General features: G+C 54.1%; 2 protein-coding genes and 1 long non-coding RNA gene across 35 annotated transcripts in view; 1 reads left to right on the top strand and 2 right to left on the bottom strand.

Annotated features, from left to right (window-relative positions):
- DNM1 (dynamin 1) overlaps positions 1-10,780 on the bottom strand; it is a 49,194-nt gene extending 38,414 nt beyond the window's left edge. For all 32 annotated transcript variants that reach the window (XR_014828350.1, XR_014828351.1, XR_014828356.1 and 29 more), the window contains exon 1: positions 10,514-10,780. Coding sequence is in view for 9 of the 32 variants with exons in the window: in XM_084997727.1 (XP_084853853.1) it covers positions 10,514-10,674 (161 nt within the window). In the remaining 23 variants the exon portion in view is untranslated. The remainder of the gene's footprint in view (positions 1-10,513) is intronic.
- Positions 1-21,033, bottom strand: part of STXBP1 (syntaxin binding protein 1) — a 775,650-nt gene that overhangs the window by 229,231 nt on the left and 525,386 nt on the right. The window lies entirely within an intron of this gene.
- Positions 9,767-14,205, top strand: LOC102165879 (uncharacterized). 2 transcript variants are annotated; one of them, XR_014828863.1, is made up of 5 exons: positions 9,767-9,953; positions 13,110-13,208; positions 13,305-13,737; positions 13,833-14,018; positions 14,137-14,205. It is a non-coding gene; the product is annotated as an uncharacterized LOC102165879 (long non-coding RNA). The 2 variants fall into 2 exon arrangements; XR_301495.4 differs by lacking the exons at positions 13,833-14,018; positions 14,137-14,205 and having other exon boundaries at positions 13,305-13,801.

The raw sequence follows: 21,033 nt of genomic DNA, 5'->3' as shown, positions 1-21,033 counted from the left end.
GCAAATCTTGCCTCAGAAGTAGAGAGAGAGGGGGCCGGGCAGGCTGCGAGGTGCTCTCCGAAGCAGGGAGCTAGGGTAGAGGTGAGGGAGTGGGCAGGCCAAGAAATACAGTCGGGAGGAGGTGAGGCTGCCTCCAGGCAACAAGTCCCTCTCTGTTCCTGCTGCCCCAGGAGGCCCCAGGCCAGCCCATGTCACATGGCCCATGAATCTCCAGCTAAGGTTGGAGCATTTCAGGGCAGCCTTGGCCTTGGCTTCCCCTGATGTTCTGATATCTTGAGAGCAGGGGCTGGGCTGGTCCTTTTACCATCGTCTGCCCGGCACCCAGCTGGGTGCCTGGCACGGAGCCTGAGATCAGGTCACCCCTGATCAGCCGAAAGAATGATTTGAAGACGAGCTTCCAATGTTCCCGCCATCGCCTTCATTGTACAGATGTGGAAACTGAGGCACAAAAAGGGGGGGACAAGTGTTCCTGCAGATCACAGTGGAAGTTGGTGACAGGATAGGACTGTACCCCGGGGTCTGTCTGGACTCCATGTCCGGTGAGTGCTCCACAACCATTTTCTCCATTAAAGAGAACCTGTGATCTTTTGTTGTTGTTTTTTTTTTTTTTGTTTTTGTCTTTTCTTGGGCCGCACCCGAAGCATATGGAGGTTCCCAGGCTAGGGGTCAAACTGGAGCTGTAGCCGCCGGCCACAGCCACAGCCACAGCAACGTGGGATCCGAGCCACATCTGCGACCCACACCACAGCTCACGGCAACGACGGATCCCTAACCCACTGAGTGAGGCCAGGGCTCGAACCTGCGTCCCCGTGGATCCGAGTCAGATTCGTTTCTGCTGAGCCACGATGGGAACTCCCCACTTTTTGTCTTTCTTCTTTGCCTCTTTCCTCCCTTCCTTCCCTCCTTTCTTTCAAACGTGGACGACTGTATACTTGCAAAGTGAAAATAGATTTCTCTCTTGCCCCCACTTTAAAAAAAATCCTATGTTCTCCCTTTAAAAACATTTTCAAATAATACATAAAATGTTTGAAAGAATAAAAAGCACCCATCATCCCACCACCTGGGGATCACTATTGTAAACATTTTATCATTTATGGTTAACAGTCATGGCAAATACTGAGGAATCGCTGACTGCTGGCCAGGAACTGCTGGGGGCTTTAAAATCGGCATCATCACGAGGTTTCTTTTTGGGGTGATGGAAGTTCTAAAATTAGATTGTGATGATGGTTGCACAACAGCTCTGTGAATATGCTCAAAATCATTGAAGTGCGCACTAAAAAGGGGTGAGTTTTATGACATAAATCAAACCTTAATAAAGCTGTTTAAGAAATCTGTATCCTGTTTTTTTTTTGGTTGTTTTTAATTTTACGGCTGCACCCATGGTATACAGAAGTTCCCGGAGCCAGGGATTGACTCCAAGCCCCAGCTGTGACCTACTCTGAAGCTGTAGCAATGCCAGATCTTTTAACCCACTGAGCTGGGCTGGGGATTGAACCCGCACCTCTGCAGAGACTTGAGATACTGCAGTCAAAAGAAATCTGCATATGCATTGGCTATATGAGGATCTTGTGACTAATTTCCCCATCTCTCTCTCTCTCTCTCTCTCTGTTTTTTTAAATTTGTTTTGCTTTTTAAGGCCGCACCTGTGGCATATGGAGGTTCCCAGGCTAGGGGTCAAATCGGAGTTGCAGCTCCCCGCCTACACCACAGCCACAGCAACACTGGATCCTTAACCCGCTGAGCAAGGCCAGGGATCAAACCCACATCCTCATGGATCCTAGTTGGGTTCGTTAACTGCTGAGCCACGAAGCGAGCTCCCTAGTTCCCCCATCTTAAAGGGAAAGAAACTAAGGCTTCAAGAGATGAGTCAGGTGCCCCTCACGCGCCTCACGTGCCCAGGGCTCGTAGCCACTCTTAGGTAGCGGTTCTACTTGCCTGACAGCCCACCATGGACATGTCCCAAGTCGCTCAATATGGATCCTTATTTCTTATCACTAGCAGCTTGATGTGAAGCAGTCTCAGCTCCACCACCCAATCATTTCCCTGCTCCAAACCTCAGTTTCCCCATCAGTGAAATGGGACCCCAGCCAGCACCTCCCTCCTAGGGCTGTTGAAGGAAGGCCCTGAGATCCTGGCTGTAGAAGGGTGCCCACGGATGGTGCCACGAGCTACCTGAGTGCCTGTCATGTATTTGGTGCCTACGAGAGCACTGCATTCGCGAGCTGAGGGCGGAGGGGAGCACGCATTCACCTGCTGAAATTTTTCTCCCCATCCTGACTGGTGGCTTCATTCCCCTGTGCTAAGACCAGTGATAAAAGAATGGCATGGTATAAACAGATAAAATATTCATAGTGACCTTGGTTGGGCCTCCTCTGCCAGGAACTCTCAGCCCAAGGCCATGGGCCTCAGGAGTTCCCTGGTGGCCTAGTGTTTAGGATTCAGTGCTTTCACCTCTGTGGGCCGGGTTCAGTCCCTGGTCTGGGAACTGAGATCCCACATCAAGCTGCTGCACACTGAGACCAAGGGGAAAAAAAGAGTTCCCCCAAGACTATGGGCCTTTTTCTCTTTCAATGGCTCCTCATTCTGGGAGAAAACTGAGCCCTGCGCCCCCAACACTGAGGTCATGGGCTAGAGGGTGGTCAGGGAAGGCAGCCTGGAGGAGGTGTCGGTGGATGTGAGACTTGGAGGATGAGCCAGTGAAGGAAGAAGATGAAGGTGAGCTGAAGAGCTTCCCAGCAGAAAGCAGCACAGGCACTGGTGCTCAGGAGAGAGGACACAGCCCATTTCCCCTTGAACTATAAAACACTCAGGTGTGGCGTTTCTGTTCTGGCGCAGTGGAAATGAATCCGACTGGGAACCATGAGGTTGCGGGTTCGATCCCTGGCCTTGCTCAGTGGGTTAAGGATCCGGCGTTGCCGTGAGCTATGGTGTAGGTGGCAGATGCGGCTTGGATCTGGCGTTGCTGTGGCTCCAGTATAGGCCCGTAGCTATAGCTCCAATTCTACCTCTAGCCTGGCAACCTCCATATGCCACGGGTGCAGCCCTAAAAGGACAAAAGACAAAAATGAAACAAAAACAAAAAAACATACTCAGGCGGACCAGGAGGGAGCGGCTGGAGGGGAAGCCCAGCTGGGTAAGGCAGGCCTCAGGGGCCCCAGCTCAGAAGCTCAGGCTCTGTTTGGAGGGCAGGGGGCCGAGGAGAGGATCAGATTGGGAGGCCATGGAGAGTCCTGCGCTGTCAAATGCAAGAGAGGAGACTGGCTGGTGCTAAGACAAAGGGGGTGGGAGCCAAGGTAGAGAGAGGAGGTAGGCCGGGGTAGAATCCACAGGGCTTATGGACAGAACTGGACAGAGAGGATGAGAGGCCGGGGGGCGCTGACCCCGGGACCTCTGACCTGGGCACTGGGAAGATGCATATAGGACAATGTCTCAAACACCTTCCAAGGCCAATATTCCTCTTTTTTTTCCCCTGTTGCTTGTAGTAATTCCAAGCTGACTGTTCCCAACTGTCTTTACTCTTCGGCCAGCTTTCAGGCCAGGGAGGGGGTAGGAGTTCATTCGCATGGAGGCAGGGGACCTGTGCTGGTTCCTGTCCTCCCGGGGTGACTTCAGGCAGGTCCCCTCCCCTCTCTGTGCCATTTCACCACCTGAAAACCTGGGATGATGCTCCTTCCACTTACAGGTAGTAATCAGCACTGCCCTTGAACATGGGGAGTCAGGGCCTTGACCTTGGGCCCCAGCCCTCTTGGGATCTCTGGCCTCACCTTCCCTGTGAAGCAAGGGGGCTCCCAAGGACCGAGCGGAGTGCCCAGCTGGAGCCTGTGCACCCCGTCTAGGAAAAACAGAGGGCCCTGGATTTTTCTCTAGGTCTCAAGCCTACCTCTAGGGTCTGTAGCTGAGGGCTGCCCTCACTGCTGGCCCAATGGGGGGATCCTTTCTTGGGACATGCATGAAGCCGGACTATGAGGGCAGCCGCAGAAGAGAGGCCACCTGTCCCTACAAGGTCACCTCTCACCACAGAACTCTGAGGAAATTCTAAATTCAACACCAGTCTGCCAGGTTGCTTTGCAGGTGTGTTTGTCTAGGCGGGAGGGCAGAGGTATTGTATTTAGCAGTTCCTTAGCTTGATTTATAACTGGGATATTTAGACATACGGCACGTGGGCTCCACTTCTGTTCCTGTTCCAGGCCTCATAACGCCGACCGCGCCGGGCTTCCTCCGCTCCTGCCCCCCCCCCACCCCCGACCCCACAGCATCGCCCGCCGGCATCCCCCTCCCCCAGGTTCCGACCCCACGACCCCAGCCAAGGCCTGGGAAACTCGATTCTCCTGGCGCCGGGATCAGATGCTGTCTGCCAGAGTCGCCTTTCATTCCCAGTTCCTTGGGGGCCCGCGGGGTGGGGCAGGGGGTTGGGGAGGTCATGGCCTGGCCGGGACGGACATGCAAGTCTAGCGGGGGGCGCACACTCTGAGCGGGGAGAAGGGTGAGCAGAGCGAGGCTGCCTGCGTGGGGGTGGCTGTCCCCGACCCTCTGGTCTCATTGCGGCCTCTGCTCCTCACTGGGCCACATGCGCTTCCTCTGGGTTTTCAGACCCACGGGGGTCCCTCCCACCACCGGCCTTTGCTCAGGTGGGACCCCGCTCCTGGAGCGATTCACTCCTTTGCCTGACCCAGCCCTGTCTTTGCTCAGGCCCAGACCTAAAGGCTCAAATGCCTTCTCTGGCCCCCTGATGACACCCCTCCCTTCAATGTCAGGCTCCTGGCCCCCTTTTCAAATCCACAACAAAGGAGCTTCTTATGTGATTTAGTGTCCGTCTGTCCTGCTCAGCTGTGAGCCCCCTGAGAGCAAGCCTGGGTCTGGCTGGTTCACAGCTGTATCCTCAGGGGCTGGCTGGCTCACTGTGAGTGCCAAGGAGGTGTCACTGCCCCCTCCAGTCAGTGACTTTCTAGTTTCGAGGTCTCAGTCATCCCCTAGTCCTCTTTGGCCTCAATCTCCAAATCTGGGAAATGGGACCACTAAGGTGTAGCCCAAAGTGTTCGGAGGAAGAGACAGAGCTTAGGAGTGGGGAGTGGGCAGTCCCCCGTGGTGGGGCTGGGGCTGACAGAGGGAGGGGCTCTCGGAGGCCAGAGACTGGCAGCACTGGTCCCTGCTGGGATGAGAGCACAGAGGAAGGGGGAAGGGGATTGGTAGGTGGCCGGGAGCCTGAGCAGGGTAGGAGGGGTCACGAGGGCAGAGGCTCCCGCACCAGGCTCCCGGACCCCTCCTGGCTGGAGGAGGGTCCCCTCCCCTCCCCTCCCCCAGCCCACCCACCTCCCAACCAGTATCTATGCCCTGAGTGGGAACAGAATGGGCAAGTCCTCTGTGCCACAGCTTACCCTGAGTGTTTCACAGGCACCATCTCAACATTTGCCACAATCCTGGGAGGGAGGGGCTATTATTATTATTATTGTTGTTGTCTTTCTGTCTTTTGAGGGCCGCACCTGAGGCATATGGAGGTTCCCAGGCTAGGGGTCCAATCGGAACTGTTGCTGCTGGCCTAGCCAGAGCCACAGCAATGCCAGATCCAAGCCGTGTCTGCAACCTACACCACAGCTCATGGCAACGTCGGATTCTTAACCCACTGAGCGAGGCCAGGGATCAAACCCGCAACTTCATGGTTCCTAGTCAGATTGTTTCTGCTGCGCCACAATGGGAACTCCGGAGGGGCTATTATTATCCCCATTTTACAGATGAGAAACAGCAGCTGAGCAGGGCTTTGAAACCATGCCCAATAGTGCCCAGCTTGTAAGTGGCAGAGCTGAGCTACAAACCCAGGTCTGATGCCAGAGCCCGAGCCCTCAGCCCCTCTGCCACACTCCCATTGGCCTTGGCTTTACCAGGGGTCAAGCTGGAGGGAAGGTGGGCACTGCCCAACTGCCAGCAGGCCTGGGCACTAGAGGGAGCAAGGCCAGGGGCACAGGAGCCTGGAAGCCTCTTCCAGGATGCCGGACTCGGGGCTGGACAGATGTTGTGGGGAGGGGGCTCGCGGCTGGGGGCAGACAAAGGGAAGCCTAGGGTACCTGGCATCTGCTGACAAAATGCTGGGGTGTCCTGGGGGCCCACACAGTCTCTGTCTGCACTTACCCCCGAGATGATCTCATCTATGCTCACGGGTTTCCACCCCATCTCTTCCAAATTTCTATTTCCACCCGCCGCCTTTCCCCTGAGCTTCCGACTTGCATCACCACACTGCCCACCTGACATCTCAGACACAACAAGTTCAAAACCAAACTCCTTACCACCTTCCACCCCCCCCCCCAACCTGTTCCTCCATTAATGGCAACAACACCCATCCAGGGTCAGAGGCGCTGAAGGCATCCGGGATTCCTCTTTTCACACCGTCCACATCCCATTCCCCGGCAGGGTCCGTGGGACCTTCCCCCCAAATACATCCTGAACCCCATCAGTCTCCTCCTCTCTCTGCTAAAGCCCTGGTCCAGGCCCCCATCACCTTCGCCCCCCACGAAGCAGCCTCCTCAGCTGTCTCCCGCCCCCCTCCCCAAATCACACACTTGCTGCAATCAGCTCAAGTCACCCCACTACTTAAAAGCCTCTGACGATAATGAAAACAAACCCAGCTCCTCAGCATAATCTGAGGATCTTGGAGATCTACCCCTGCCAAGCCGTGGCTACCTTGTTTAGCAAACACCAGCCACAGTATTTCTTCTCTGTTCTTTATTTTATTTTTATTTTTTATTATTATTATTATTATTGTGTCTTTGCTTTTTATAGGACCGCTCCCGAGGCATATGGAGGTTCCCAGGCTAGGGGTCTAATCGGAGCTGTAGCCGCCGGCCTATCCCACAGCCACAGAAACATCAGATCTGAGCCTCGTCTGCAACCTACACCACAGTTCACGGCAACGCTGGATCCTTAACCCACTAAGCAAGGCCAGGGATTGAATCCACAACCTCATCATTCCTAGCCGGATTTGTGAACCACTGAGTCACGACGGGAACTCCTCTTCTCTGTTCTTTCAACACACCAAATTCATTGCTGCCCCAGGGCCTTTGCATCTGCTTTCCCCTCAGCCTAGAATGCTTTGCTCCAGATAGTCATGTGGTTTCTCACCCCTCAGTTCTCATCCCAGATGCCACTGCCTCCTAAAAACCTTTTCGGACCTCCCTGTGGAACGCAGCCCTTCTCCCTCCTGGCCTTGACCGCACTCCCGGGTTGCCTTCCTCACCTACACACACGTCCGTGCGCCTGTGTTTACTATTTCAGAGCTTCCCCTCTGGAAGGCGAGCTTCTGTCTTTTCTACAATGAAATCCCCAGTGCCGAGACATCATGGACACTCTGTGGATGTCTGCTGAATGACGGAGGGAACCAGCCTCAGTTTCCCCTCTGTTAAAAGGGGAATGAAGACACAGCCTAGCCCCAGGCAAGTCCTGGCAGGGTCCTGGGCAGCTATCTGGGCCACCTCCATTGCAGAGCTGACAGCAGGCTCCTCCTGGGTGCCCGGGAGCCCAGCCCAGCCTGGAGCAGCCTCTGTTTCCTCTGGAGTATTTTCCACTTCCTCTCCATGGGGGGTTGACTGCCGGAAAGCCTCGGGAGGCAGAGCCACTGTTACCATGCTCACGGGTCTGGGGACCCAGCCCTAGGTCGGGAGCTTGAGAGCCACGGCAGAGCAGGCAGGGCTGAGCAGGGCTTCAAAACCATGCTCAATAGTGCCCAGCTTGTAAGTGGCAGAGCTGAGCTACAAACCCAGGTCTGATGCCAGAGCCCGAGCCCTCAGCCCCTCTGCCACATTCCCACTGGCCTTGGCTTCACCAGGGGTCAAGCTGGAGGGAAGGTGGGCACTGCCCAACTGCCAGCAGGCCTGGGCACTAGAATGAGCGAGGCCAGGGGCACAGGAGCCTGGAAGCCTCTTCCAGGATGCTGGACTTGGGGCTGGACAGATGTTGTGGGGAGGGGGCTCGCGGCGGGGGGCAGACAAAGGGAAGCTTGGGGCCCTGGCAAAATGCTCACATTTTATCTGCACTCCAGCCCTGGCCTCCTTGCTGGCTTTCACGAGGATCAAGCCATACCTCCCCATTCACTCCTTAGCTCCAGGCCCAGCCTCCTGCTCTGCCAGGGGCCTGCCTCATCTGGTGACCCTGTGCACCCGCCGTCAACGGGTACTGGGTGGCAGAGGGTGGAAAGAGGGCCCCGGCCTCCCCAGCAGAGTCCACATCTTTTTCCACCAGCTGACAAGCGAACAGTTGCAGACGGTGGCCGGGCCTGTCTCCCCACTGGCACCTCTCTGCTGGACAGTGCGCTCCAAGAGGCCACCGTCCAGGTGTGTCCCCAAACCTATCCACAGCTCCCTCCCACATGTTTACAAAAGAGGGCTTTGCCACCCTTGAGCTCCCTGGAGCCCCACAGCCAAGATCAGGAAGGCAGGGCGGCAGCTGTCAGTGTGTCCATTCCCCAGATGCGGAAAATGGGGCCCCCACACCTGCACGTCCCCGAGCTCAGTGCAAAGCTTGGTGCTCAGACTGGGTGGGCTGGACATGGGAGTCTAATAGATGCTGTCCTTCCTGGCTGTGTGACCTTGGGCAAGGCCTCCAACCTCAGGGTCTGTTTCCTCACCTGCGGGAGGACCACCAGGGTACCTGCCTCATGAGGCTGTGTGACCCAGCCTATAGAGCATGGTGTGGGGCCCGTGGGAAGGGCTCAGCAGACGGCTGCTGGGGTCACCTTCCCCTCTGCAGCCCCTGCGCAGAGCACGCAGCAGGCACAGAGCAGGGGTTCAGCAGCCGTCCAGCGGATGGAAGGAAGGACTGTGGTTTGCACGCTGTAAAGTGCTGGGTGTCCGTGTCATTTACAGCACCAAGGCCTCAGGGCTTTATTGTCTCCAGGGTTCACCCCCCCTCCCTGGACTCTGACTGCCGGCCCTTAGGAAAGGGGCCCATCTGTGTGTCTCATGCTGGTGTCTCTGCAGCTCTGGGGAGGGGGGGTGTCACATGAGCAGGAGGGGGGGTTCTGTGGGAGTCCGTCCCCTGGAAACAGACGGCACCCCTCTCTGCTGACCAGATGGGTCTGGCCACCCCCACAGTGGCTTTCCAACAGCCCACAGATACATGGCTCCAGGCAGGACCCTCTCCTCTCGCCCCTGGGGTTGGTGCTGGGCTTCCCAGGTCATTTAAGAGGCAGGACCTCTCCAGCCTGGCTGTCCGCACTGGAGATGGTGAAACAGAGGCTCAGAGAGGGTAGTGACTCGCCTGAGGTTTCACAGCAGAGCCTGGCTTGGACCCAGGATGTTTTGCCCCAGAACTGCGTCCCTCTGAGGGGGAAGTTCTGCCTGCCTCCCTCTCCCATGTGCCATTGGCTTCTTTAGCCATGAAGGTCATTGGAAGAAAGCTAGGGTTTCTGATGAAGGTGAGAGAGGGAGATGACAGAGGGGGGAGGTCAGTGTCAATTCTCCTGCCTCCTCCCTCAGTCTGCCCAGCACCCCCCACCTCCAGCACCGGGAGAGCGCCCCCTCTCTCCTTCTCAGCACCCGAAAAGCCATCTCCACCTCCCCTTTCTTGGGGAACCCTGGGGGGGTCACGACCCTGCCTGCCTCCCTAAACCCGGGGTCCTTTGTCTTTGTGGTTGCCCCCCACTCCCTGCCACCTGGCCCTCCCAGCGCCTTGTGGGATCAGAGGCAGGAGGGGGATTAGGTTGTGCAAATGGCTCCCCCCCCCCCCTCCCCGCCATCCTGCCTCCCTGTCTTAGTCATCTCTGCCCTCCGCCGCCTTCTCCCTCCATTACAATTCCTCTGCCAGGCCAAGGGGAGAACAACACTGACAGGCGCCCCCCACCCCCACCCAGGGGCGGCGGCGGGGCAAGGGGCCGGCTGCTCAGTAAAGGATCCCCCCCCAACCCATCCTGCAGCCCGCGCCTCCCCCTTCTTCCGCGCTGCGCACGGATGGCGGCTGGGGCCGCAGAGGTGTGTGTGTGTGACGGCGGGGGGAGGCTGTGTGACATGCCCAGGGGGCTATGTCTTCTCCCAGGGGCAATTGGGGGGGGGTGTCCCCTGCCAAGGTCCAGGAATTCCCGTGAAGGGAGGGAGCTGTCCTCCGTAGAGCCTGGGGGTGGGGGAACTGCCCTGGGGACGCTGCCCGCTTTAAGGGACCCCCCCCCCCGCCAGAGCCGTAGGGAGGTGCTGAGTAATGCAGGCCCCTCAGTGCCCATGGAGGGTGGGGGGTGGGGGACAGTCCTTTACCAGGGTCTCTTGGCACAGCGCTGTCTTCCCTAAAGGATGGGGCGGAGGAGGGGGGCGTGATCCCGTGGTCGCCGGCTTGACGTTTGCGGACAAGGAGGGGGTGCTGCGCCCCTGAGGGGCTCTTGGGGAGGGGAGGGCCGCCTCCTTCGGGCTGGAGGTGGGGGGCGCGCGATCCGCGGCGCCCAGCCTGGGGCTGTGAGGTCGCGGCGCCGTCGGGGCCGGGTGGCGAAGGCCGGGAGGACCCGAGCTGGGGGAGTCCGCGCTCAGGGGCGCGCCGCTCCTACCTGCCTACGAAATTCTCGAGCACCGAGCTCTTCCCGGCGCTCTGGCCGCCCACCACGGCGATCTGCGGCAGGTCGAGGTCCGCATTCTGGCCGATGGCAGAGAAGGCATCCTGCAGCCGGTTGACCAGCGGGATGAGATCCTCCATGCCGCGGTTGCCCATGGCTGCGGCGGGCCCCGCGGGCTGCGATGCGGCCGCCGCTGGTGCTCTCGGCTTCGGCTCCGCCGCTGCAGCCGCGCGCTCCGACTGCCTGCGCCGCGGGTCCCCCGCCCCTCGGGGATCGGAGCGGAGCGCTGCGCCAGGGTGCCGCTAGAGGGCGCCCAAAGTGCTGCGGGCCGGCAGCCATGCGCAGGCGCCCGCCGCTGCACCATGGGGATTGTAGTTTTCTCCTTCTGCGGCTTTTGGGGCGCTGGAGCCGTGTCTGGGCGGCGGCGGCGGGGCGGGGGGGGGCGAAGGCTTCACAGTAGATGTCGTTCCTGTAAATGGGCAAAATGTCCTAGGCACTAGGCAGTCTTCGTACCCGGCCCCACGGATGGTTGTCATGGCTGCCTCACTCCATCTTCCAGATGGGGAAACTGAGGCTTGGAGAGATGGGCCTCCTGCGAGGTCACAGTCTCAGTGACCTGGAGTGCCACTTGGCCTCACTGCCTTCTACTGTACATCCTGACACTAATTCATCTCTGGCCTGTCCCTTCTCCTCCTTGGGCCTCAGTTTCCCTGTTTCTAGAATAAGATAACAGAACATGAATTCAATGAAAATTTACGGAATACCTACTTATAAGCCAGACCCTGTCCGAGGCACTGGAGACACAGCAGTGAGCAAGACAACCAAGGTCTCCACCCTCATAGATCTTACTTCCAGGTGGTGGGGACAGACAGTAAATGAATAAATAGGTACATGAAACAGTGCAAGTGAAAATAGCTTATACTAATAGGGATGGAAAAAATACACAAGGGGTGTGAAGAGGGGTACCTGTGTGGGTGCAAAGAGGCCTCTTTAGCCTGGGAGATTAGGGGGGGTTCCCTGAGAAGGTGGTATGTGAGGGGAGACCTAAATGATGAGAAGGAACCAGCCACAGGCAGGCAGATCAGGGGGGAGGAGCATGCCAGCCCAAGTGAACCACAAGTACAAAGCACATGATGCTGGGAAGACCCTTCTTGGGAGAGTTGGGCCTTCTCATTTGGGAAAGTGGCAGCCTTTTCCAAACCCAACCATCATGGTGGTGGTAAAACAGTGGGATTTGAATCTAGGACTCCCACAGCCCTACCCCTGGTATCCTTGTCGCATGGAGAGACCATGGGGCCCCAGGCCTAGCCATCCACCTCTGCCCTTAAGGAACCTAATTTGGATTCCCCATTAGGAGGCTAGGAAAGAGAGGCCAGCCTGTCCCGTGCTGTTGTGGGTCACCCTGTGTGTGAACAGAGTGGCCGCAGCGCTGGCAGATCAGTGGCCTGTGAGGCAGAGACGGTCACTCATGCACCCGTGTGAGGCATATTTATTGACCAGGGGCTCTGCTAGACTCCAGAGATAAAGCAATGAGCACGATGAACAAAATCCTTACCCACATCTGGCTAACAGTCTAGTGGAAAAAAGAGGACAAGGCACAAACAAGCCAATAAATAGAATTGTCAGATAGAGATGGGAGCTTTGGAAAACAAAAAAGCTAGGGAAGGTTGGAGGCGAGGGCAATGTTGCTATTTTGATAGGGTGATTGGGGGAGGACTCTGGTAAAAACGTGAGCAGAGGGAGTTCCCCTTGTGGCTCAGGGGGTTAAGAACCTGACTAGTGTCCATGAGGATGTGGGTTCGATCCCTGACCTCACTCAGTGGGTTAAGGATCCGGCGTTAGGTTGCAGATGTGACTCACATCCTGCATGGCTGTGGCTGTGGAATAGGCCGGCAGTGCCAGCTTGGATTCGACCCTTGCCCGGGAACTTCCATATACAGAAGGTGTGGTCCCCACCCCCGCCCCCCAAAATGTGAGCAGAGACCTGGTGGAAGTGAGGGGGTACCCCATTTCCCAGGCAGGCAGAGGAGACTAGGCAGACTCTATCCCAGAAGACTGGTCAGGGCCTTCGACGAGTCTACCATCCAGATCCCTTCTGAGCCTCAGTTATCTAATCTGGGGAATGGGGATAACGATAGATCAGAACGCCTGCAAAGGCCGTGACTCTGGCCTGGTATAAAGGAGACCCGTATTAAATGGCTGCTTTGAGCATGGAGATGATGACAGCCTTCCAGACAGCCGGAGTGTGAGCCACACACAGCACATGTCCTGTGCAGCTGCTCCAAGCCTGCCGGTGCTTATGCGCTGTGAACCAGAGAGGGCAGAAAGGAGAACCAGAGGAGCCTGGAGGGGAGCCATTCATTCAAGGAGAGGGTGCAGGTTACAGATGTCTGCCTAGAGGGCGCTGTTACCGCTGGGGTGTTTGTCCTAATTGCAATAGGTAAATTTCCTAATTACCTTGTAAAAATCCAACCTCACACAGTATTTGAAAACTGCTGGTCATCCTCCCACCCAGAGATCACTGTTATTTAGAGTTGATTATCTAGCTGATCCCATATATATTCGTTTTGTTTCATTTTGTTTTTTACAGAAATGGGCTCATATTATAAATGCAGCATCCCCGCCTTCACTCATGACCTGCTGGATGACAACCTACCTTGAACGAGAACCAAGAGCCCAGGAGATGAGGGTACTCATCAAAGTTGGAGAAGCTCTAATATAATATGGTTATATGCAATTTGCTTTTTTTTATTTTAAGTAACAGTATGTCTTTGATGTCTTTCAGTGTAAGAACAGATTGGCCATGTTCCTTGATCACGGCTGCATAGTTTAGTTTCCCACTGTTTGGCAGGGCTCTGGTTTTGTCTCCTGGTCCACTAAAAATGACTGTGCTGACTTGAAGAGTGGAAGGATAAAATGCCACTGCAGGGGTGCAGGCGTATGTGGCTGAGGGTTGATGTTCTGGGCAGAGGAATTGGCACAAGCAAAGATATCAGAGGCGTTCCTGTCGTGGCGCAGCGGAAATGAATCCAACTAGGAACCATGGGGTTGTGAGCTCCATTCCTGGCCTCGCTCAGTGGGTTAAGGAGCCAGTGATGCTGTGAGCTGTTGTGTAGGCTGCAGATGTGGCTCGGATCTGATGTTGCTGTGGCTGTGGCGTAGGCCGGCAGCTGTGGCTCCGATTGAACCCCTAGCCCAGGAACCTCCATGTGCCGCAGGTGTGGCCCTAAATATAAAATAAAATAAAAATAAAAAAAGGTATGGAATCAGAAAGGAAACAAATCTGAAATCTGCCCTGGCCTCACTCTCACAGGGCTTGGCAAGGACCGAGGAAGGGCTACTGCAGATGGTTCTCCCAGGTGCTGAGAAGCTGGGGGCCCTGGAAGCCAGTGAGTGAAATGAGAGTCTTACAAATGGCCTTGACCCTCCACTTTGCATACTAATAGGGGAGACCGCTCTCTGGAGCCCCTGAAGCTGTAGCCACCACCTGGGCCAGCAGGTCAGCAGCACGACCACTCACTGGGCATCTCCCCCCGACCCCACCCCCGGGGCCAGGTTACTAAGCTGAGATTTTCAACCCTCAGAAGGGAGACATTCTTACTCGCTCCCCTCCGCAGAGGCACAAAGAAGAATGTGACTAAAGTCACGAAGCCAGGAAGTGATGGAATGCAGACGTGAATGGAGGGGTAAGATTCGGGGCGCCCAGGTTTATATCCTGTACTGCACTAGCACTTGTAACCTATATACTTTTATTTTTTTGGCTGCTCCTGTGGCATGTGGAAGTTCCCCGGCCAGAGATTGAACTTGCACGCAGTTGTGACCCAAGCCACGGCAGTGCCAACACTGGGTCCTTAGCCCAATGAGCCGCCAGGAAACTCCAACACTAGTCCCTTCTGGTGGGGTTTCTATTGGGCATACAGCAGGTGCTCAATAAATGCTGATTGTATTGAATTGCACAGTGGCCTTATAATACAGTTCCTGAATCAAGCCATTATATTTAGGAGTTCCCATCGTGGCTCAGTGGTTAACGAATCTGACTAGGAACCATGACATTGTAGGTTCAATCCCTGGCCTTGCTCAGTGGGTTAAGGATCTGGCATTGCTGCGGCTCTGGTGTAGGCCAGAGGCTGCATCTCTGATTCGACCCCTAGCCTGGGAACCTCCATATGCCATGGGAGCAGCCCTAGAAAAGGCAAAAAGACCAAAAAAAAAAAAAAAGAAAAAAAAAAAAGGCCATTATATTTAGTTACTAAATCTACTCAGGGTGTGGCCTCTGGATTCATTCATTCATTTATTCTTCAGCAAGTATTGATCAGTGGCTACTTCATACCAGATTTCAAGCAAGATACAGGGGGATGAGAGGTTAATAAGATGCAGGACTTGTCCTGCTAAAATGCAGATTCACTGGGGAGAGAAAGACAAGCAGAGCAGACCAGGTGCATGAAGCCAAGACACCTGGCTGTGTCTGGGGAAAGGTCACTGCCGAGGGAGCAGCTGGGCCAGGCTGAGGCACACACAATGCCCTCCTCTGTGTCTCTGGGGGCTGGGCGTCAAGATTTCCCAGGGGCTTTTGGGCACTGATGGTTCAGGGATCTGTATTTGCACTGCCCCATCTTACAATGAGGCATTCCCCATAAGCCTAGAACAAGGCAGTTGCCCTTGTATGCCGAGGTTCAAGGGCATGGCTCTGAAACTAGACTGCAATCCCACCCCTACCACTGTCTAACCCAATGACCTTGGGCAAGTCACCTCATTTTCATTTCTTCATCTGTAAAAAGGGGATAATAATATTACCTAACTCAGAGCACTGTGTGAGGGGATTAAGTGATGTATAATAATTCAGGTAAACGTGAGAACAGTGCCTGGACAGCGAATAATTAGAGCTACAAAATAGTGTTATTATAATGATCATTACACTATACTGTCTAAAGAAACTTCAGCCTCGGAATTCCCATCGTGGCGCAGTGGTTCACGAATCCAACTAGGAACCATGAGGTTGCGGGTTCAATCCCTGGCCTTGCTCAGTGGGTTAAAGATCCGGCGTTGCTGTGAGCTGTGGTGTAGGTCGCAGACGCGGCTCGGATCTGGTGTTGCTGTGGCTCTGGCGTAGGCCGGCAGCTACAGCTCTGATTAGACCCCCAGCCTGGGAATCTCCATGTGCCACGGGAGCGGCCCCAGTAAAGGCAAAAAGACAACAAAAGGCAAGGAAAAAAAAAAAAAAAAAAACCACTTCAGCCTCATGAAGGTGGCAAAAGATGTCCCCTCTGGGGGTAACGTGAAGGACTATAAACACGCCAGGATTTGTAGGAGGGACAGAGCTAGGTCCAGCGGTCAGAACTGGGGGTCTGTTCTCTCCATGGCTCAGCTTCTGGGAACCCCTGGCCCCAGTGGGTTCTAGTTTGCCCAGTTATGTGGACAGAGGGCTTTGAGGGTATATCTGGCAATCACAGAAAGCTTTCAGAGGAGGTGATGCTTAAACTGAGCTGGAAAGACTGGACAGGAGTCAGCCTGGCGACAGGTGAGAGGAGAGGGTGAGCATCGTGAGAGAAATATGGTTCTTTTAGGGACAGAAGGCGGCTGCGGGGGCTGAACCTGGTATGTGAGTAGGGTGTTGGCCTGTTACTGGCAAGCCAGTCCTGTCCAGCAGAGATGCCAAACTTAGATGCAAAGTGAGGAGGGCTGCTGCCCTGGGTCACTGGGAGGTAGGGGCAGCAAGAAGGCTGTGCCTGCCCTGCCACCCCCGTCTCTGTTCTCTGTCTCCCCCTCACTCCACTTATTTATAGGTCAAAGTTGCAGGTGGGTGGCAGCTCCTGGGGAGGCCACACAACGAGCATATGGTCTTATATTTTTCTCTGTTCTAGTCTGATCTGAAGCTGTCATGGAGCACAGACTGTTCCTGAGGTCTCAGTCCCTCTCTCTCTCTCCCCCTCTCTCTCTCTTTCCCTCCCTCCCTCATCTCTCTTCCCGCATCACCCCTGCCCCCGCCACTGCCCCCATAGCAGGCAGAGGTTCCCAGGCCAGAGATGGAACCTGCGTTATAATAGTGACCTGAGCCACAGCAGTGACAATGCTGGATCCCTTGCTATGAGGCCACCAGGGAACTCCCGTGTTCCTGGGTTTCCTGAGGACTGGTTGTGGGTGCAGTTTATTTCCTGCCTTGGAGTGCAGTGCTGGCCTCGACGGGCCTTGCCTCTGTGCAGTGAGGGACCCGGGTTGTCAAGGAGGAAGAGCTGCTGTGATGAACATCGACCCAAGGATGAGGGAGGAAAGAGCATCCCAGAGTCATTCATTTATTCATTCGTTTGCTCATTAATCCACCTTCCCCAGGCAACTATGATGTGCAGGGCTCCGAGCTAGTGTCCCACGGGCATGGGGACAACTCAGCAGCTGCATCCTACTGTTAAGGGGCACCTGACATTAGCGAGGGAAGAAATAAGGGGAGGAAGTAGCAAGTGACGGGATAAAGACAGCATCATTAATAGCTGGTTAGAAGGCATACCAGGCAGTTCCCGTCGTGGCTCAGAGGAAATGAATGTAGCTAGTGTCCATGAAGATCCGGGTTCGACCCCTGGCCCTGCTCAGTGGGTTAAGAATCCAGCATTGGAGTTCTCTTCGTGGTGCCGTGGTTAACGAATCTGACTAGGAACCATGAGGTTGCAGGTTTGATCCCTGGCCTCGCTCAGTGGGTTAAGGATCCGGTGTTGCCGTGAGCTGTGGTGTAGGTTGCAGACGCAGCTGGGATCCCGTGTTGCTGTGGCTCTGGCGTAGGCCTGTGGCTACAGCTCTGATTAGACCCCTAGCCTGGGAATCTCCATATACCATGGGAGTGGCCCTCGAAAAGGCGAAAAGACAAAAAAAAAAAAAAAAAAAAAAAAAAAAGAATCCAGCATTGCCACGAGCTGTAGCGCAGGTTGCAGACTTGGCTCAGATCCTGAGTTATTGTGGCTGTGATGTAGGCCAGCAGCTGCAGCTCCAGTTCAACCCCTAGCCTGGGAACTTCCATATGCCATGGGTGTGGTCCTAAAAAGCAAAAAATGAAAAAAAAAAAAAAGGAAAGAAAAAAGAAAGGAAAGAAAGAAAGCTTACAAGGAAAATGGCAACAATAGCTACCATAGAAACTGTGCAAATGCCACATCAAGAAACCTGCAAAACCATAATATACACAAGGCTTAAGAAGATGGATACTTATCTTGTTTTTTTTTTTTTTTTCCTATCTTGTTCTTTAACTGAAAAGCTTGGGATAAAGATGGCTGTGCTTCTCCAACTTAAACACATTTCCTGTAACGCCAATTGAAATTTTGGTAGGGTTGTGAGAGGGACAGGAGGCAGGGGCAAAGTTTGACAAAAATCATTCTATAACCCCCTCCCCAATTTACATGATTGGGAACTGGCAAGAAAAATTTAAAAAGCATAATAATATCAGGGGGATTGCACTGTCGGGCATTCAAATTTATTCCAAAACTATAATAATCCCATTATGTGATATCATCATGGGAAGAGACAGGTAGATTCTTGGAACAGAAAAGGTCTGGACATAGGTCCACAGAGTATGAGTCTATTTCATGATAGAGGTGCATCTCACATTAGAGGCAAGGAATTCCCGTCGTGGCTCAGTGGTTAATGAATCTGACTAGCATCCATAAGGGCGCATGTTCGATCCCTGGCCTCCCTCAGCAGGTTAAGGATCCGGCGATGCCATGAGCTGTGATGTAGGTTGCAGATGTGGCTCAGATCCTGCATTGCTGTGGCTGTGGTGTAGGCCAGCAGCTGTAGTTCCGATTCAACCCCTAGCCTGGGAACCTCCATATGCTGTGCGTGCAGCCCTAAAAAGACAAAAAAAAAAAAAAAAATCAAAGTCTCCAGGAGACATGCATCCACAAACTTCAGAGAGATGGGACCTCTCCCTCTGAACATACTACATTAAAGGACTTTGCCTGCAAGGGATTTGTTAAAAGCAGTTAACATGAGTCTAGCCACAAAATGTCCCCAGAGTGTTCCCATCCACGATCTAGTCTGGTTTTCAAGGAGGCAGCACAAGGTCATATACCTTCAAAAAAAAATGTCCTCTCCCTCCCCATGATAAAGTTATCCAAACTGATCACAGCAAATTGAAAAAAAAAAAAAAAAGGAGAGAGAGAGAGAGAGAGAGAAAGCAACCTCTCCCACAAACCCACTACACACATATATTTCTCCTTTCTAAAACCAGGACATAATGTGTATGCAGTTTTGTAACCTGCTGAGTTGACTTCACATCATCAATGTGAATGTTCAAATATCCTTTGAGGGAGTTCTCTGATGGCCTAGCAGGTTGAGGCTCCTGCCTTCTCACTGCTGTGCAGTGTAGGTTCGATCCTTGGTGAAGGAATTCCCACATACTACCACACGGGAAAAAGAAAAAGAAACATCAATCAATCAAACAAAGAGACAAAAAAAAACAAGAGAGAACCTGAAATAAACGTGGCAACCCTCATTTAAAACAAAATCCTGGGAGTTCCATGGCGCAGTGGAAACGAATCCGACTGGGAATCATGAGGTTGCAGGTTCGATCCCTGGCCTCGCTCAGTGGGTTAAGGTTCTGGCGTTGGGTTGCCATGAGTTGTGGTGTAGGTCGCAGATGCAGCTTGGATCTGGTGTTGCTGTGGCTCTGGCACAGACCAGCAGCTGTAACTCTGATTAGACCCTTAGCCAGGGATCTCCATATGCCGTGGGTGCAGCCCTCAAAAGATGAAAGACAACGACAACAATAACAACAGAATCCTAAAAGACAAAAAAAATTAAATAAAAATAACAGCAAATCCTTTGGAGTTCCGGTTGTGGCACAGTGGTTAACGAATCTGACTAGGAACCATGAGGTTGCAGGTTCGATCCCTGGCCTTGCTCAGTGGGTTAAGGATCTGGCGTTGCCGTGAGCTGTGGTGTAGGTCGCAGACACAGCTCAGATCCCGCGTTGCTGTGGCTCTGGTGTAGGTTGGCAGCTACAGCTCCAATTAGACCCCTAGCCTGGGAACCTCCATATGCCGCAGAAGTGGCCCTAGAAAAGGCAAAAAAAAAAAAAAAATAATAATAATAATAAAAAAAATCCTTTGAGGAGTCCCCATTGTGGCTCAGTGGAAACAAATCTTACTAGCATCCATGAGGACGCAGGTTCGATCCCTGCCTTGCTCAGTAGGTTAAGGATCCGGCGTTGCTGAGGCTGTAGTGTAGACCGCTGGCTACAGCTTCGTTTCAACCTCTAGCCTGGGAACCTCCATATCCCGAAGGTGTGGCCTTAAAAACACAAAAATAAAAATTAAAAATATGAAAAAATCCTTTGAAATAATTCCTGAAGGCTGTGTGCCTTAGGAGGCGGACACCAATGCTTTATTTAGCTGTTCCCCAAAGTTGATTATTTTCCAGACAGCTATGATAAATCATGTTTCTGTGAGTGACTTGCTGGGTTTTGAAAAGACTTCTTTCTGATTATTTTCTTGGGCTAGATTCCTATAAGTGGGGTGACCAGGTCAAGGGGCAAGGTGTTCAAGACGTTCAAGAGTCTTGATGGAGAATTTGCAGAATGCTTTCTGGAAAGGTGAACCAACACAGGAATCCATTGCTGGCTTCTCTACCTTTACCACCACGAACATTATTTTTAGCTTTTTGTACTTTGGCAATTTGCTAAGCTCGCCCTGTGCCAGGTGCCAGTGCTAAACGTTATGTAATAGCATCCTCACACATACAACTCTTCCCCCCGGGAGGGGGTACTCATTTTACAGACGAAGAAAGGCTCAGGTCCGCCAGGGGCGCCTAGCCACAAGGCAGCGGGACCCCAATTCAATCCCGGACCCCTCCGAGGTCCCAGATAGATCTATCTGTTTGGAAGCCTGGGCGATCTTGACTTGACCCCACCCCTTCTTCCTTGGTTCTCACTGGAGCCGAGCGTTCTAATCTGGGTGGATACGATGCTGTCACACTCTCTTCTCTAGCGCTCCCTGCCCTCCATAGATAAAACCCAACTCTTCAGGCCCGTGTTCAAAGCCTGGTTGCCCTTCCGCCCAAGGCGCGAAGTCCCCTGAGTCTAGCCGCGCCCAGCCCTCCCGCCTAAGTCCAAGCAGAGTTAGGCACCTCTGTGCGGCCGCCCGGGGCGGCGGTAGAGCGGGTCCCGAGCTTTAGGGAAGCACTGGTCACATGACTGCAGTGATTGGTTGACACTCGGGTCTCCTTGGGTGGACCTCAGGTCTGCGCATCCCTAGCGCCACCATGCGCCGTGCGGCATGTGGTCTGCGCCTAAAGCAAAGTGAGCGCATTGCCTGGGGCTGTTAAGAGTTGAGGACGGCTTTGAGTAACTGCAAAGGGGAGAGAGATTGCTATTTAGTAACGCAGCTCGGTGACTCGAAGTGGGGGCCATTGGGAAGGGCGCCGGGGCGCAGGACGGAGTCGTAATTAAAGGGTCTTTGCTGGCAGCACCATTCGGGGGGCAGGATGCGCGCCGGGTTTTGTTGTGGTTGTTTTAACCATTGAACTCAGCCCTCCTCACC

Source organism: Sus scrofa, chromosome 1 (assembly GCF_054392235.1).
Source record: "Sus scrofa isolate SSC_HxYL_T2T_F1_AM1 chromosome 1, Sscrofa_HxYL_maternal_Yorkshire_Landrace_v2.0, whole genome shotgun sequence".
Lineage (NCBI taxonomy): Eukaryota > Metazoa > Chordata > Mammalia > Artiodactyla > Suidae > Sus > Sus scrofa.
The sequence above is the reverse complement of the archived record's forward strand: the minus strand, read 5'-3'. Positions and strand labels throughout refer to the sequence as shown.